Here is a 14779-nt window from a genome sequence, read left to right on the forward strand (position 1 = left end):
TAATTCAATTCTTTTTTTTTTTACAAAACCAGCAAAGATCATTTATTCCAGCGTGCGTGCAGACAGGGTTGCCAAGTTTTACAACAAAACCCACCAAACTAATAGCCCAAAACAATAGCTTCTCAGGGGGTTCTCCTGGAAAAAATGGCGTTTGGGGGGTTAAACGTGTGTTATTTTGGCAAGGTTGCCTGGTTAAATTCGCATTCCTGGGTCTATATATCACATAATTGAGGTCGCTTCAACACGCGGACATGAAAAACAACCCATGGAAAAAAACGCAGACATGGCAACAGTTGAGCTCTGTTGACATTTGACAACTAACGTTATGCGTCTCTTAGAGCTGGGCGATAAAACGATAACGATAATTATCACGATATAATGTTCGATACATTCTCGATATGATGCTTATGCGCTATGCGTAATGCTGTGCATGCGTATTGCAGGCCGGGCTTCTGGGTGCAGCACGCACTGTTGTTTACAGTCAGTGACTGACAGGCTTGAGGATCAGAGTGAAGTAGAGCAAGAAAAATGAGCGATAGTGAAGAAAACTCAGAGCTCACGACCAGCTCGTAGGACAAAGATATCTTTGATAAGTTAGTTCGCTCAACTTCAGTGGTTTGGAGATATGTTGGCGATCCCATCCGACATAAAACAGCAACGTACGTGGACTGCATGCTTATCATAGGTTCACGTTCACCACACGGAATTTAATTATTAAATTATCCTGCTAAATTATGCTTCTTCGAAGTTCTTCCATATAGCATTGAGCCCAGCACAGCGGTAAATCTTCATTAACTACATTCACACACAGGCCTATTACCTTGTTAGTTGCAGTGGGTGACTTAAAATAAGCTAACACTAACTGTACCAAACTATAATCACTAAAACATCGGACTTGTACATGATCGCTATCATAACGTTAATTGTTTCTCTTTGGTGATGTATTAATGACTCAGCATCGCCTGTATCAAAAGAGAAATTTCATCCGATGTTTAAAATGAATAAAATAGACTAGACAGCCCTTACTGGAAATCCAGAAATACTGCACTTTGCTTTCTCCCTCCTCTCGCGACCATCCCACTGTGGGTGAGGTGTGTGTGTGCCGGTGAGATGCGCGCGCGCGCGCGTTTGTGTGTGTCGGTGAGATGCGCGCATGCGTGTGTGTATCGGAGAGAGAGAGAGAGAGAGAGAGAGAGAGAGAGAGAGAGAGAGATGCACAGTAGACCTTTTTTTTTGCCCGTTTGCGTTTTTAGTGTTTTACTTAAACAATAAGTAATGATAGGCAATTATTCATATACAGTGTAGAGTAAAAAAATGCTGACCACAATTACGATTTTAATAAATAAATCTACCTTAGTTTTAATAAATAGTTCACCTCTTTGGGAAGTGTTTGTCATGTTTTGACAATAAAGGATAGTTTAAAACCACAGTTAGCTGTCTGTTTTCTACATATTTCACTCAGGAGCAAAAATATGTCTTTAAACTTTAAAGAAATAAAGATTTTACATTTATCGTGATATTTATCGATATCGACTGATATGGAAAATTATATCGTGATAATTTTTTTAGGCCATATCGCCCAGCCCTAGCGTCACTTCATTGCTCTGATTGGTTGTTGGTCTGTCCAATTGATGTCTTTCCTGGTTCGGTTGAAACACGCCCCATAATCACAGCCCAATGGAGCAGTTTCAGAATCATATTCTGACTAGAATTGAGTATGACCACGTCAGGCTACAAAAACAATGTTTTTGTTCCCAAATCTGTGACTCTCTGACATCATGCAGATTACAATTATTATCCATTATTACTTGTCAAAGCCCATTCAGCAACTTGGTCTGCCCAGTCATAGTTAGGTAATAATTATAAAGACAATATAGAACAACATATTATTTTTAAAGGGATTGGTTACTTAGCCTCAGATCATTCCAAACCCATAAGATTACATTCATTTTTAGAGCACAATTGAAGATATTTATAATATTCTCTCATCACTTTTGTCCATCCATTAGAATTTTTCAGGCTTTCAAAAATTACAAGCTTCAAAAAGAACCCATGTGGTTACACAGGATAAAGCTTTGTGATATATAATGGTGTGTGTTCTCTCTCACAGACCGAGCTCGCAGCAGTATGGTGTCTACAGAAAGCGCCTCCTCCACATACGAGGAGTTAGCCCGTGCCTACGAACACGCTAAGATGGAGGAACAGCTGCGACACGCCAAGTTCACGATCACAGAATGCTTCATCTCAGACACATCCTCCGAACAGATGACGGCCGGCACCAATGACTACACAGACAGCCTGACGTCCAGCACGCCGTCAGAGTCAGGCATCTGCAGATTCACCGCCTCCCCGCCCAAACCACAAGACGCCAGCCGGGTCATGAATATGGCCGTGCCCAAAGCACACAGACCCGGTAAGGCTACAAACAGTAAGCCTAAGCTCTGGTTGTGCTTTCAGAAAACCAATTTGCTGTATTCCCGCTTGATTTTAAACTGACGCAACTCTTTCCACACCATCAAAATGGAGCTTGCTAGTGTGTAGGAAGCCTCTAGTGTATAGGCCTCTTAAGAACAGCAACACTGGTGTCTGTATTTAATACACACATACAGTAATCCTGTTTATTAAATCATGTGAAAAGACCTTCTTGACCAATAAATTATTTATAAATTATATTAATTCCAATGGGAATGCAAGTCATTTCCACTCTTTTTATGGTAGTTTAATTATCACAGAATCTCTACTTTTATTAAATATCCCATATGAGCAAAATACTGTGAAGTCTTTTACTAAAAAACAGGATATTCAACATGAGAAAAAGTAGGGCGGGACTCAAATTTATTCATCTCGATTTGATTTGATTGGATTGTGAAAAATGAGTGTTATATACCAGAATGGAGCGAGGTAGTTGAAGAAGAGGGTTATGTTAGTGACCGACTAAACTGATCAAAAGTGACAGTAAAGACATTTATAATGCTTTAAAAGATTGCTATTTCAAATAAATTATGTTCTTTTTAACTTTCTCTTCATCGAAGAATCTTGAAGAAAAAAAATGTAGAATGGTTGCCAGAAATTTCGACATTAATAATAAGTATAAGAAGAAGAATAATCATAATTAATAATTTATCAGTATTAATTGATGATAACTGAGTAACAAATCAGTACATTACAATGACCTCTGTGACTCTGAAGATGAAAAGTCAGCTTTGCAATCACAGAATAAATAAATAAAAAAAATCGAATAGAAAACAGTTCTTTAAAAAATAAATAATACTACACACTATTACTGTTTTCACTTTATATTTAATTAAATAAATGTAGGCTTGGTAAGGTAGATTTTTTTTAGACGTCTTTAAAAAATCTATTTCTATTCTTTCTATCTATCTATTTCTATCTATTTTTTAACCAAGTGCAAATGGTCTGCCTTGTTGGCACTCTGCCCACCATCATTTGATTAAGACAGTTGAAATTATGGATTAAATCCTGCTGATAGCAGGATCAGTGACGTTAGCTTTTGATACAACCAACCCGAGTTTGAAAAAGCCTTTTTCCTGATATTTTTTTTATATCAGCTCAGAGAGACTTTAATTTTGGTAACACTTTAGCATGGGGAACACATATCATCATGGATTCACTACCATAGACTGTAAAAAAATATGGACGACTCGACATCATCCGTTTCCGCTTGGCAGATTTGAAGCTTTTAGGCGAACTGCACGGCGCGGACATCTTGGGGCCGAGTCTGCGCAGTAGCGATTTCGGGACCGGAGTTGCGCAGTAGAGAACAGGAAGTAGAGCAGGAAGTACAGCTGCGATATCAAAAGCCCGCCCACACTATCGCAGATGCAGAACAATTAATTATGTTGGTGTGAAATAAACACTTCTGGAAATGTAGAAATTAAAGCTAAAGCTCCAGTCTGCTCCCAAAAATTTCGAAAAAAGTCTGTTAGTGCCTCAGTGACAACTACACTCAGAGAAGCCGTCAGTCTCAGCTGTCAATCATGACGTCACACCCCCCGTTTTTATAGCATCAAATAACTAACTCAAACTAAACTTATTTTAAAAACGAACACTTGAAATGAAATCATCGTGATGATAACTGCCTTCAGTGACATAAACTAACTTTGGGGAAAAAGTATTTGAAGTGTAATTTTAGTATTTAGTTTGCCGCGCGTCCATTAGAAAACACAGAGGGGCGGCTATACTGGGACCGGTCACCGGGGGGCGATCGAGGCGCGAAAGCTTCAGTAAATGAGAGGGAGACTGCAGGCTTGTTCACTACTAGTTCGCTGTTGAAATGACGTGACATTGGCAACCCAAATCTTTGATTGATTCACTGATTCATTACCCGTTTGATTCTTTTTGGAGGCACATGGAGGAGAAAACAATGCTGAATAAAATCGTAGTTTTTGTTATTTTTGGACCAAAATATATTTTCGATGCTTCAAGATTCTAATCAACCAACTGATGTCACATATGGACTACTTTGATGATGTTTTTATTAGCTTTCTGGACATGGACAGTATAGTGTGCATAGACTGCATATGCTCTGGGAATAACGTATAAAATATCTTAAACTGTGTGAAGATGAACGGAGGTCTTACGGGTGAGGAACGACATTAGGGTGAGGAGTTAATGACATCAATTTCATTTTTGGGTGAACTAACCCTTTAATAAATAATCATCAACATTGAATATATTACTATTGTAAACTATTTTATAATATACTATAATACACTGAGGGGCAAATAATATCTACATAATATTTGCCTCCATAGCATCAGACAACTTTTTATACTTAGTGCAAAGAAAATACAATATTCACTTATAGCATATAGCGATAAATAGGATCACTTTAGTGCAAATGACCACTTCCTTAAAAAAAATGTAAATACTTCCAAACCTTTGACCAGTAGTATGTGTGCGAGTCTGTTTTCTTATGTGTTTTTCCACATGTTCCTCAGTTTACCTCTTCACCAGTCCGCTGTCACTCTTGCAGTGTGCTATCAATTCCTGTGTTGATGGGTACAGGCATGAAGGCTCTTGTCCAAACACTGCCATGTTCTTTTCACATCAATGGGCTTAACCTGGCCTGCGTCTGGGCCACCCAGGGCTGCTTTCAGGCCCCAGACGGTTCTTGGGTTACTGGTTAAAGTTTACTGTTACTGTTTCATTGTGAATGTATCTGCGCGATTCCCCCAGACAGGAAGCCTTTGGTCAGTGAGAGCACCTGGCACTGTTCCTTAAGGCCAAATAGGGGCAATCTGCATCCTGTGCTGTGGCAGTATCATCTGTCTTTACAAAACAGCAGTTTACTATCACAATGGAGTCCTTGAATGTGATAGAAACGTCAATCACTGACCTTATTGGAACAAGTTCTAATGGAAATTTCCTTCATTTGTGAGACAATGGTTCCCTGCCATTGATGGAAATGTCTGGCTTTTCGTGTTTTAACTGTTAAGGTAGGGGGCGCTTTTAATACATTTTCTGAAAGAGCACTGTTTGTTTTGCTCCTTTTTCGCCTGTATTTTGATCTGGAGATTCAATGTCATATGTAAGCAGATGCATATGTAAAATAACTCAGTCATCAATATTTAACAGCTCATAAACAACACAAAAACGTTATTGAATGAAATTTCTACCCAGAACGAGCTATAGGAATGTGAAGCTTCGGGAGTGTTGATGGACTCAATCGACTCCATCTGTGTTTGATCATCGTTCTGAATCCGATCTGGATGTAGTCTTTGACAAAAATGTGATTTTCCAGCGGTTTGCTCAAAATGTTGCTCAAATGTTGTTGTTTTTTTGTTTTTTTAAACTTATTCATATTTAAGTTCTGATTAAAAAAAAGATTGCATGAAGCTAGAATAAACAGGTGTTGTGAGTGTGAATGTGATGTGAAAGTTTGAGAGACATGCTCTACTCTACTCTACTCTACTCTACTCTACTCTACTCTACTCTACTCTACTCTACTCTACTCTACTCTACTCTACTCTACCCTAATCCCTATTTTATCCAGTCCAAAGACTATCCTGTCATGTCCTGTACTTTCTTGTTGTATGGTGTCAACACACCTTGAACCCACAATCTTATTTTGAATTTAAAAATATTGATTTAAAAAATAGTTCCTCCTATCCTAACCAAATCCTATCCTATCCTATCCTATCCTATCCTATCCTATCCTATCCTATCCTATCCTATCCTATCCAAATCCTATCCTATCCTATCCTATCCTAACCACATCTTATCCTATCCTATCCTATCTTATCCTATCCTATCCTAACCAAATCTTATCCTATCCTATCCTATCCTATCCTATCCTATCCTATCCTAACCAAATCCTATCATATCCTATCCTATCCTATCCAAATCCTATCCTATCCTATCCTATCCTATCCTATCCTATCCTATCCTATCCTATCCTATCCTATCCTATCCTAACCAAAATCCTATCCTATCCTATCCTGTCCTATCCTATCCTATCCTATCCTATCCATATCCTATCCTATCCTATCCTATCCTATCCTATCCTATCCTATCCTAACCAAATCTTATCCTATCCTATCCTAACCAAATCCTATCCTATCCTATCCTATCCTATCCTATCCTATCCTATCCTATCCTATCCTATCCAAATCCTACCCTATCCTATCCTATCCTATCCTGTCCTGTCCTATCCTATCCTATCCTATCCTATCCTATCCTATCCTATCCTATCCTATCCTATCCTATCCTATCCAAATCCTATCCTATCCTATCCTATCCTATCCTATCCTATCCTATCCTATCCTATCCTATCCTATCCTATCCTATCCTATCCTATCCTATCCTATCCAAATCCTATCCTATCCTATCCTATCCTATCCAAATCCTATCCAAATCCTATCCTATCCTAACCAAATCTTATCCTATCCTAACCAAATCCTATCCTATCCTATCCTATCCAAATCCTATCCCATCCTATCCCATCCTATCCTATCCTATCCTATCCAAATCCTATCCCATCCTATCCCATCCTATCCTATCCATATCCTATCCTATCCTATCCTATCCTATCCAAATCCTATCCTATCCTATCCTATCCTATCCTATCCTATCCTATCCTATCCAAATCCTATCCAAATCCTATCCTAACCAAATCTTATCCTATCCTATCCTAACCAAATCCTATCCTATCCTATCCTAACCAAATCTTATCCTATCCTATCCTAACCAAATCCTATCCTATCCTATCCTATCCAAATCCTATCCCATCCTATCCCATCCTATCCATATCCTATCCTATCCTATCCTATCCTATCCTATCCAAATCCTATCCTATCCTATCCTATCCTATCCTATCCTATCCTATCCTATCCTATCCTATCCCATCCAAATCCTATCCTATCCTATCCTATCCTATCCTATCCAAATCCTATCCTATCCTATCCTAACCAAATCTTATCCTATCCTATCCTAACCAAATCCTATCCTATCCTATCCTAATCAAATCTTATCCTATCCTAACCAAATCTTATCCTATCTTATCCTATCCTAACCAAATCCTATCCTATCCAAATCATATTCTATCCTATCCAAATCCTATCCTATCCTATCCTATCCTATCCAAATCCTATCCAAATCCTATCCTATCCTAACCAAATCTTATCCTATCCTATCCTAACCAAATCCTATCCTATCCTATCCAAATCCTATCCCATCCTATCCCATCCTATCCATATCCTATCCTATCCTATCCTATCCTATCCTATCCAAATCCTATCCTATCCTATCCTATCCTATCCTATCCTATCCTATCCTATCCTATCCTATCCAAATCCTATCCAAATCCTATCCTATCCTAACCAAATCTTATCCTATCCTATCCTAACCAAATCCTATCCTATCCTATCCTATCCTATCCAAATCCTATCCCATCCTATCCCATCCTATCCTATCCATATCCTATCCTATCCTATCCTATCCAAATCCTATCCTATCCTATCCTATCCTATCCTATCCTATCCTATCCAAATCCTATCCAAATCCTATCCTATCCTATCCAAATCCTATCCTATCCTAACCAAATCTTATCCTATCCTATCCTATCCTAACCAAATCTTATCCTATCCTATCCTAACCAAATCCTATCCTATCCTATCCAAATCCTATCCCATCCTATCCTATCCTATCCAAATCCTATCCTATCCTATCCTATCCTATCCAAATCCTATCCTATCCTATCCTATCCCATCCTATCCTATCCCATCCCATCCCATCCCATCCCATCCCATCCCATCCCATCCCATCCCATCCCATCCCATCCTATCCTATCCTAACCTAACCTAACCTAACCAAATCCTATCCTATCCTATCCTTATCAAATCTTATCCTATCCTAACCAAATCTTATCCTATCTTATCCTATCCTAACCAAATCCTATCCTATCCAAATCATATTCTATCCTATCCAAATCATATCCTATCCTATCCTATCCTATCCTATCCAAATGATACCCTATCCAAATCCTATCCTATCCTATCCTATCCAAATCATATTCTATCCTATCCAAATCCTATCCTATCCTATCCTATCCTATCCTATCCTAATCAAATCTTATCCTATCCTATCCAAATCCTATCCTATCCTATCCTATCCTATCCTATCCTATCCTATCCTATCATAACCAAATCCTATCCTATCCTATCCTATCCTATCCTATCCTATCCTATCATAACCAAATCCTATCCTATCCTATCCTATCCTATCCTATCCTATCCTATCCAAATCATATCCTATCCTATCCTATCCTATCCTATCCTATCCTATCCTATCCTAATCAAATCTTATCCTATCCTAACCAAATCCTATCCTATCCGATCCTATCCTATCCTATCCTATCCTATCCTATCCTATCCAAATCATATTCTATCCTATCCTATCCTATCCTATCCTATCCTATCCTATCCTATCCAAATCATATTCTATCCTATCCTATCCTATCCTATCCTATCCTATCCTATCCTATCCAAATCCTGTCCTGTCCTGTCCTGTCCTGTCCTGTCCTGTCCTGTCCTGTCCTATCCAATTCAGTCCAATATTCTCCATCCATTATTTTCCTTATTTATCACATTTAACACAAAGCAAATCTGATCTTTGAGCAGTGCTCACACTCACATGACCCTGTCTGTCTCATAGGAGGTGAGCTGGTCCATCTTCCCCCTTACCTACGCATGGACTTCCTTTTGAACCGGGGAGCGGCCCCTTCAGGTCGGGAGGCCACAGGACAGACTTGTATGGACCCACAGAAGAGCCGATTGGCGAAGCGTCCGGCATTGCTGGCCCCAACCCCCTCGGAGACCCCCTCGTCGGCCCTCTCTTCCTCCGGCCCGCCCAGCAGAGAAGCAGTACAGCAGTGGCAGCCGGGGACTGCCTCCACACTGCCACAGCGCGAGCCGGGCGACCTGGCCCAGGCTGCCAAACTCAGCAGCTCACAGGAATCGCTGCTAGACTCCAGAGGACACCTGAAACAAAGCAACAACCCCTACGCAAAGTCCTACACACTTGTATAACACAGGACTACAGCTACGGACCACGTTGCACTGTCACGCACACACACAAACGTGAGAGGACCTGCTGCAAAGACGAGCGCTTTTCTGATTCAGAGATGAGTCCTGTACATACATTCTGAATTCCTAAAGAAGTGGATAGTTTTCTTTGCATCAGACTTTCTTTCTGTCTTTCTCACTCTTTCTGCTGTTTTTTTACACTCTCTTTCTTTTTCTCACCTCCTTCTCTTTGCCCTCTTTTCTGACTAAGTTGGATTTTTTACGTAATCATTCATTTATTTTAAATACCACCGTTATGAAGATTGCCAAAATTATTTATTTAAATTGACAGAGGAACTACTTTTGAATTTATATCAAGGATAATTCTATAGTCATTATTATTATTATATAAAAATAGAGAAAAATTATCAAAAAATGGTTTAAAAAGTCGGGGTGTGGTCAGCTCTGCAGGAAGACGTTGCTTTCTTTATCCATGACTCTAATGTTTTGATGTGATCGGCAATTTCGTAGCTGTTTATCGCGGCGGTGTATCTGACGATCGCAGAAGACATGGAGGAAGGACAACGAGTCCAACTTGGAGGACACACGTCCACAGTTTCCAGTCGTCTCAGAATGTTGTGCTTTCTAAGGACTGCATGGGGACCTGAAAATAAAAAATTCATTCCAAGAGATTTTTTTTTGTCACACTAAGGGATTATATATATTATAACATATAGTGTCAACATATATTATAACAATATAGTTGTTATAATATGTTATGACATTATATATTATAATATATATTATAATATACATACAAATATAAATATATAAATAGATATATAAATATATACATACACATGAAGAAATCACTTTTATTTGTGGATAATACAGGGAAGAAAAAAAGATTTGGTAAATAAAGTCCTTAGTCATGTTTGCACACATCTGGTTTGATTAGAAAATTGAAACTGTTGGGTTCTCTTGTCTTTTTTCCCTCTTTTGGAGCTTTTTGTGACTACGGTAGTTTCATCTGATGAGCTGCAGAGCATGTGTGACACGAAGAGAGAAGCGTGGAAGAAACGCAAACGTCTATATGCAGTTTTCTCCAGCAGCTCCTTGAATGAATGGTATCTGATTCACCTGTTTGTAGATGGTGTGGCCTGTTTTGTGTAAGACACGCAACAAAGAGAAGATATTTTAATTGAGCAATATGACACTGGATTTACTAATAATTTCGTAATTCTTGGACATCTTGAAGTACTAACAGATATGAATGTATTCAGTAATGCATAATGAAAAATAAACCCGAAGATGATTGACAATAAAGAGACAAACTAATGACACAGTCTCTAAACCATAATTGAAAAATGTGTCTAATGGTGAGAATAGTATACAGACAGAATGATGAAAAAATTATATATAAATGCTATACTTCATGATTCGTTTTTGCCATTCATGTCTTCAGTTGTCAAGCCTGCCTTTCGAATGTCAGTCTAGACATCAGCTAAAATACGCTTGCCTTAAACACAAAGACCAAAATTGTATAATGTAAAAATTACTGTAATAAGAATCAAAATTATATATATAACTTAAAAATAGTATCAAGATTCAGAAAAACTCTAGAGGGTCCAGCCCACAGGAAGTCAAGAGAATATTGTGCCTGGGTTACAGACTCAGATCCTAACCAACAGATGGCACTGCGATGTCTTTTGAAATGTTTATGAAGGAAGCTGTGATTACTGCCTGTAGGAGGAGCTCTTCTATCTACAGTCATCTGAAAACCAGCACATGCAGTCAACCAGCATATTCATTCACTCACATTAAAGCAAAGCAGATTGTGTTATCTTTAAAAAAAAAAGTCTAAAAACGTGACATTAGGTTTTTAATGACCACCTTCCAATAAGCAGTCAAATGCAATAGGTCATGTGCTGCGTTCCAGTGCATTTGGCCCTGTCCCAAATGGCACACTTCATGTGCATTTTCGGTCTTGCGGACTTACAATGGCCGCCGCGTGTCCGTTAAGTCCTCGAGTCCGCAGGGTGTCCCATTTGTCATTTTAGGTCTTAGAAGGGTGCTCGCAAGCGCCCCTTTGAGGTCGAAATGCGCACTTCTGCCAAAAAAAACTAAGCGGCATCGCGTTGTAAAAGTGTGGACTCAGAAGAAGACCATGAGGGTTTAGGGTGCCATTTGGGACACGGCCTTTATTATGCCTTCACTCGCTAACTTCCCTTCGTCTCATTCACTCGGATGTACGTCATTGCTTACGTTGCATGAGTGCTCACTACTGGCTGAACCTTTGCTATGGCCTGAACTTTAAAGATTTATTATTTTCCTTTACGAAATTGTTTAATGCAGAATGATATATGTATATAGGTGTGATTGGGTTGTTTAAATGTTTTAAAAAATATATAGAGTTGTTTGTGGTGGGGTAAATTAAACGTGATATGCAGTGACGTCACATTCGTGTTGCATTATGGTATATGGAGCTGCCTGAAGTGTACATATGACGTAGACTCAGGCTCTGTCCCCAATGGCACCCTAAATCCTCATGGTCTTCCTCTGAGTCCGCATTTTCACGACATAATGCCGCTTTGACTGCTGGGCTAATGTCCTTCATGTAGCTCACGGTCTTGCGGGCTCACCTAAAGTGCGCATCGAGGGCGCATAGCAGCCACAAAAGGGGCACTCACTAGCACCCTTCTTTACGCTTAAATGAAGAATGGGACACCTTACGGTCTCGTGGACTTAACGGGCATGCGCACGCAGCAGCCACTGTAAGTCCACAAGACCAAAAGTGCACATGAAGTGTGCCATTTGAGACAGGGCCTCAGGCTGAATCCCAAATGGCACATTTCTATGCACTTGTGGACTTACAATGGCTGCCACGTGTGCTTGTCCGTCAGTTCCACAAGTCCGTAGGGTGTCCCATTCATCATTTTATGTTTCCGAAGGGTTACACAGAGGACTTTGCCCTGCAGTCAAATCAGCCTTACGTCGTGAAAGTGCGGACTCAGAGGAAGACCCTGAGGGTTTAGGGTGCCATTTGGGATCCAGCCTTACTCGGTCAAAATGGAGGGAGCGAGGGTCTGCCCATTGGAAACTTCCCTCGTCCATGCACTTCAAAATGGCGGCAGGGATTCCCCCAGGGGAAAGTGCTTAGGGAAATTCACAAATCCACGTCTAAAAGTGAAGTGGAACGCAGCCATTCTTACTTAGACAACAATTAACATGGATGAGTCAAACTTACTTAAGGCATCCGCGCATCAGGTTTTGACTGCTAGTTCATTTTCATTTGGACAACTCCAAGAACTACAGTAAATTTCTCTTATCCCTCCCTCGCAATTTGTAACAAATCCTTCCATCATTGGTAAAAATGACACAAAGCCCTAAAGTTATACTTCATTTTATTTTATTTTTATTTATTTGTTGAAAAAGCTTATTTCATTTCATTGTGATAATTTTTAATGCAATATATATTTTTTGTTATTTTAATTTTATTTACCTTTGAATTATTAGATTCTATCAATAAATAATAGTTTAAGAACATTCTTTCAACTTAATTCCAAAATAACTACCAATTTCATGCATAACCCTATTTATTCAGCTCAAAATATCTTACTGTACATTGGGTGTCTTTGCCAACCTCTTGTGGGAATATAATATATAACATGATATTCCATGACTCTTGATAGCCTTATAGCTCTATAGGGAACAAATGAGCTGTTCCACAGGGTCCTAAAATCATTTAGCTTCAGTATGCATTCCGATACACATATACACCTTAGAATTTCTTTTCTTTTCTTTTTTTTAGCATTTTTTACCTTGAATATTGAGCATTTTTTAGTTTTTCTATGTGTGCTAACGCATCCTATTCATCCTGTTCATTTCTATGAGGGTCAGATTGACCTGCAAGGGAAGGATTTGTTACTTTTTTAAATGTCAACCACAAAACTCCTCAAATCCAGTAAATTTTGTGTGTGTGTGTACGTGGTTCAAGTATGACAAAAGTCCTTGGACCATGCCAATGGACACAAATTGTAAAAACGGGTCGAAGAATCTCTGGGTTTTTCTTTTTCAAGCGCTTTCTTTTAGTTGATGTTGTCTGACAAAATGATCAGATACAAAACCAATGCATACTAACAGTGTGGTAATGTGTAACAATAGTATGACTTGAGAAATCTATCATTCAAAATGATCATATTTTTGGATATTACACATGTATTAAATGCAGTACCATTTTGAATTCAAAGAGTTGCGATCCCATTGTAGAACCCCTCTTAAAATGATCAACAACAAAAAAAAACTTTTTGTGGTGTAGTTTCCATATAACAGTTAACAAAAACTTAAGCATGATCATCTAAAATGATATATAAGTAAATATGAACTAATCAAATGCTGTTATCTTGAACTCATAGCTGATGAAATATGGATGAAGACATTCACAATGAAGGCTGATGTTATTACCCGATAGTGATCTCTGACAATGATGGCAATAGGGACATACAAATCCTTATAAAAGAGGTATTTTAAAACAAAATGAACATAGAAGAAATCTTTCTTTAAAAAAAAACTATCATTAAAAAGTCTGGAATTACTATGAAATGTTTATGTTTTTGTAAGATATTGATACTTTTATTGAGCAAGGATGCGTTACATTGTTGAAAAATCACAGTAAAGACATGTATAATGTTACAAATGACTATTTCTATTTCAAATAAATGTTATTCTTCAAGCATTTTGTTCATCAAACAATCATGTACGTGCAGTAATGACAGCTGAAGACCTCATGCATTCTCGAGTCTTCACTCAGTGAAGCTGCAGCTGAGCACCAGAGGCGTCTGTTTCTCAAACTACAGACTCTGGTGTGCTTATTATCTTGCTGTTGTTCACCTGGGCCTTCCACTTCTCTCTGCCGGTTTGCTTTCTTCTTTCAAGACAATAGTGGATGGAATAACCTTCATCTCTCTCAAAAGAACAAGATACAGATGAGTTTCTTACATAAATAATTGTACTAACCTTTAATAATAATAATAATTATTATTAATAAAAAACACTGCGGATGTGGCACTGAAGCTGCATATATATATATATATATATATATATATATATATATATATATATATATATATATATATATATATATATATGAAACAGCTAATCAATGTCTTTACTAGAAGGCTACTGGTGGTAAGTTTAATCAGGATGGACCTAAACTCTGCAGGATAGTGGCCCTCCAGGCCTGAGTTTGCCTATCT

General features: G+C 38.6%; 1 protein-coding gene across 2 annotated transcripts in view; it reads left to right on the top strand.

The window, feature by feature from the left end:
- The window catches only part of dscamb (Down syndrome cell adhesion molecule b), a 233486-nt gene extending 219227 nt beyond the window's left edge, over positions 1-14259 (top strand). For both annotated transcript variants that reach the window (XM_067450076.1, XM_067450077.1), the window contains exons 32-33: positions 2111-2413; positions 9175-14259. In XM_067450076.1, coding sequence (XP_067306177.1) covers positions 2111-2413; positions 9175-9548 — 677 coding nt within the window. In that variant the 3' untranslated portion in view covers positions 9549-14259. The remainder of the gene's footprint in view (positions 1-2110; positions 2414-9174) is intronic.
- The last annotated feature ends 520 nt before the right edge of the window (positions 14260-14779 follow it).

The sequence above is a fragment of the Pseudorasbora parva genome, chromosome 8 (assembly GCF_024679245.1).
Source record: "Pseudorasbora parva isolate DD20220531a chromosome 8, ASM2467924v1, whole genome shotgun sequence".
NCBI classification, from domain to species: domain Eukaryota; kingdom Metazoa; phylum Chordata; class Actinopteri; order Cypriniformes; family Gobionidae; genus Pseudorasbora; species Pseudorasbora parva.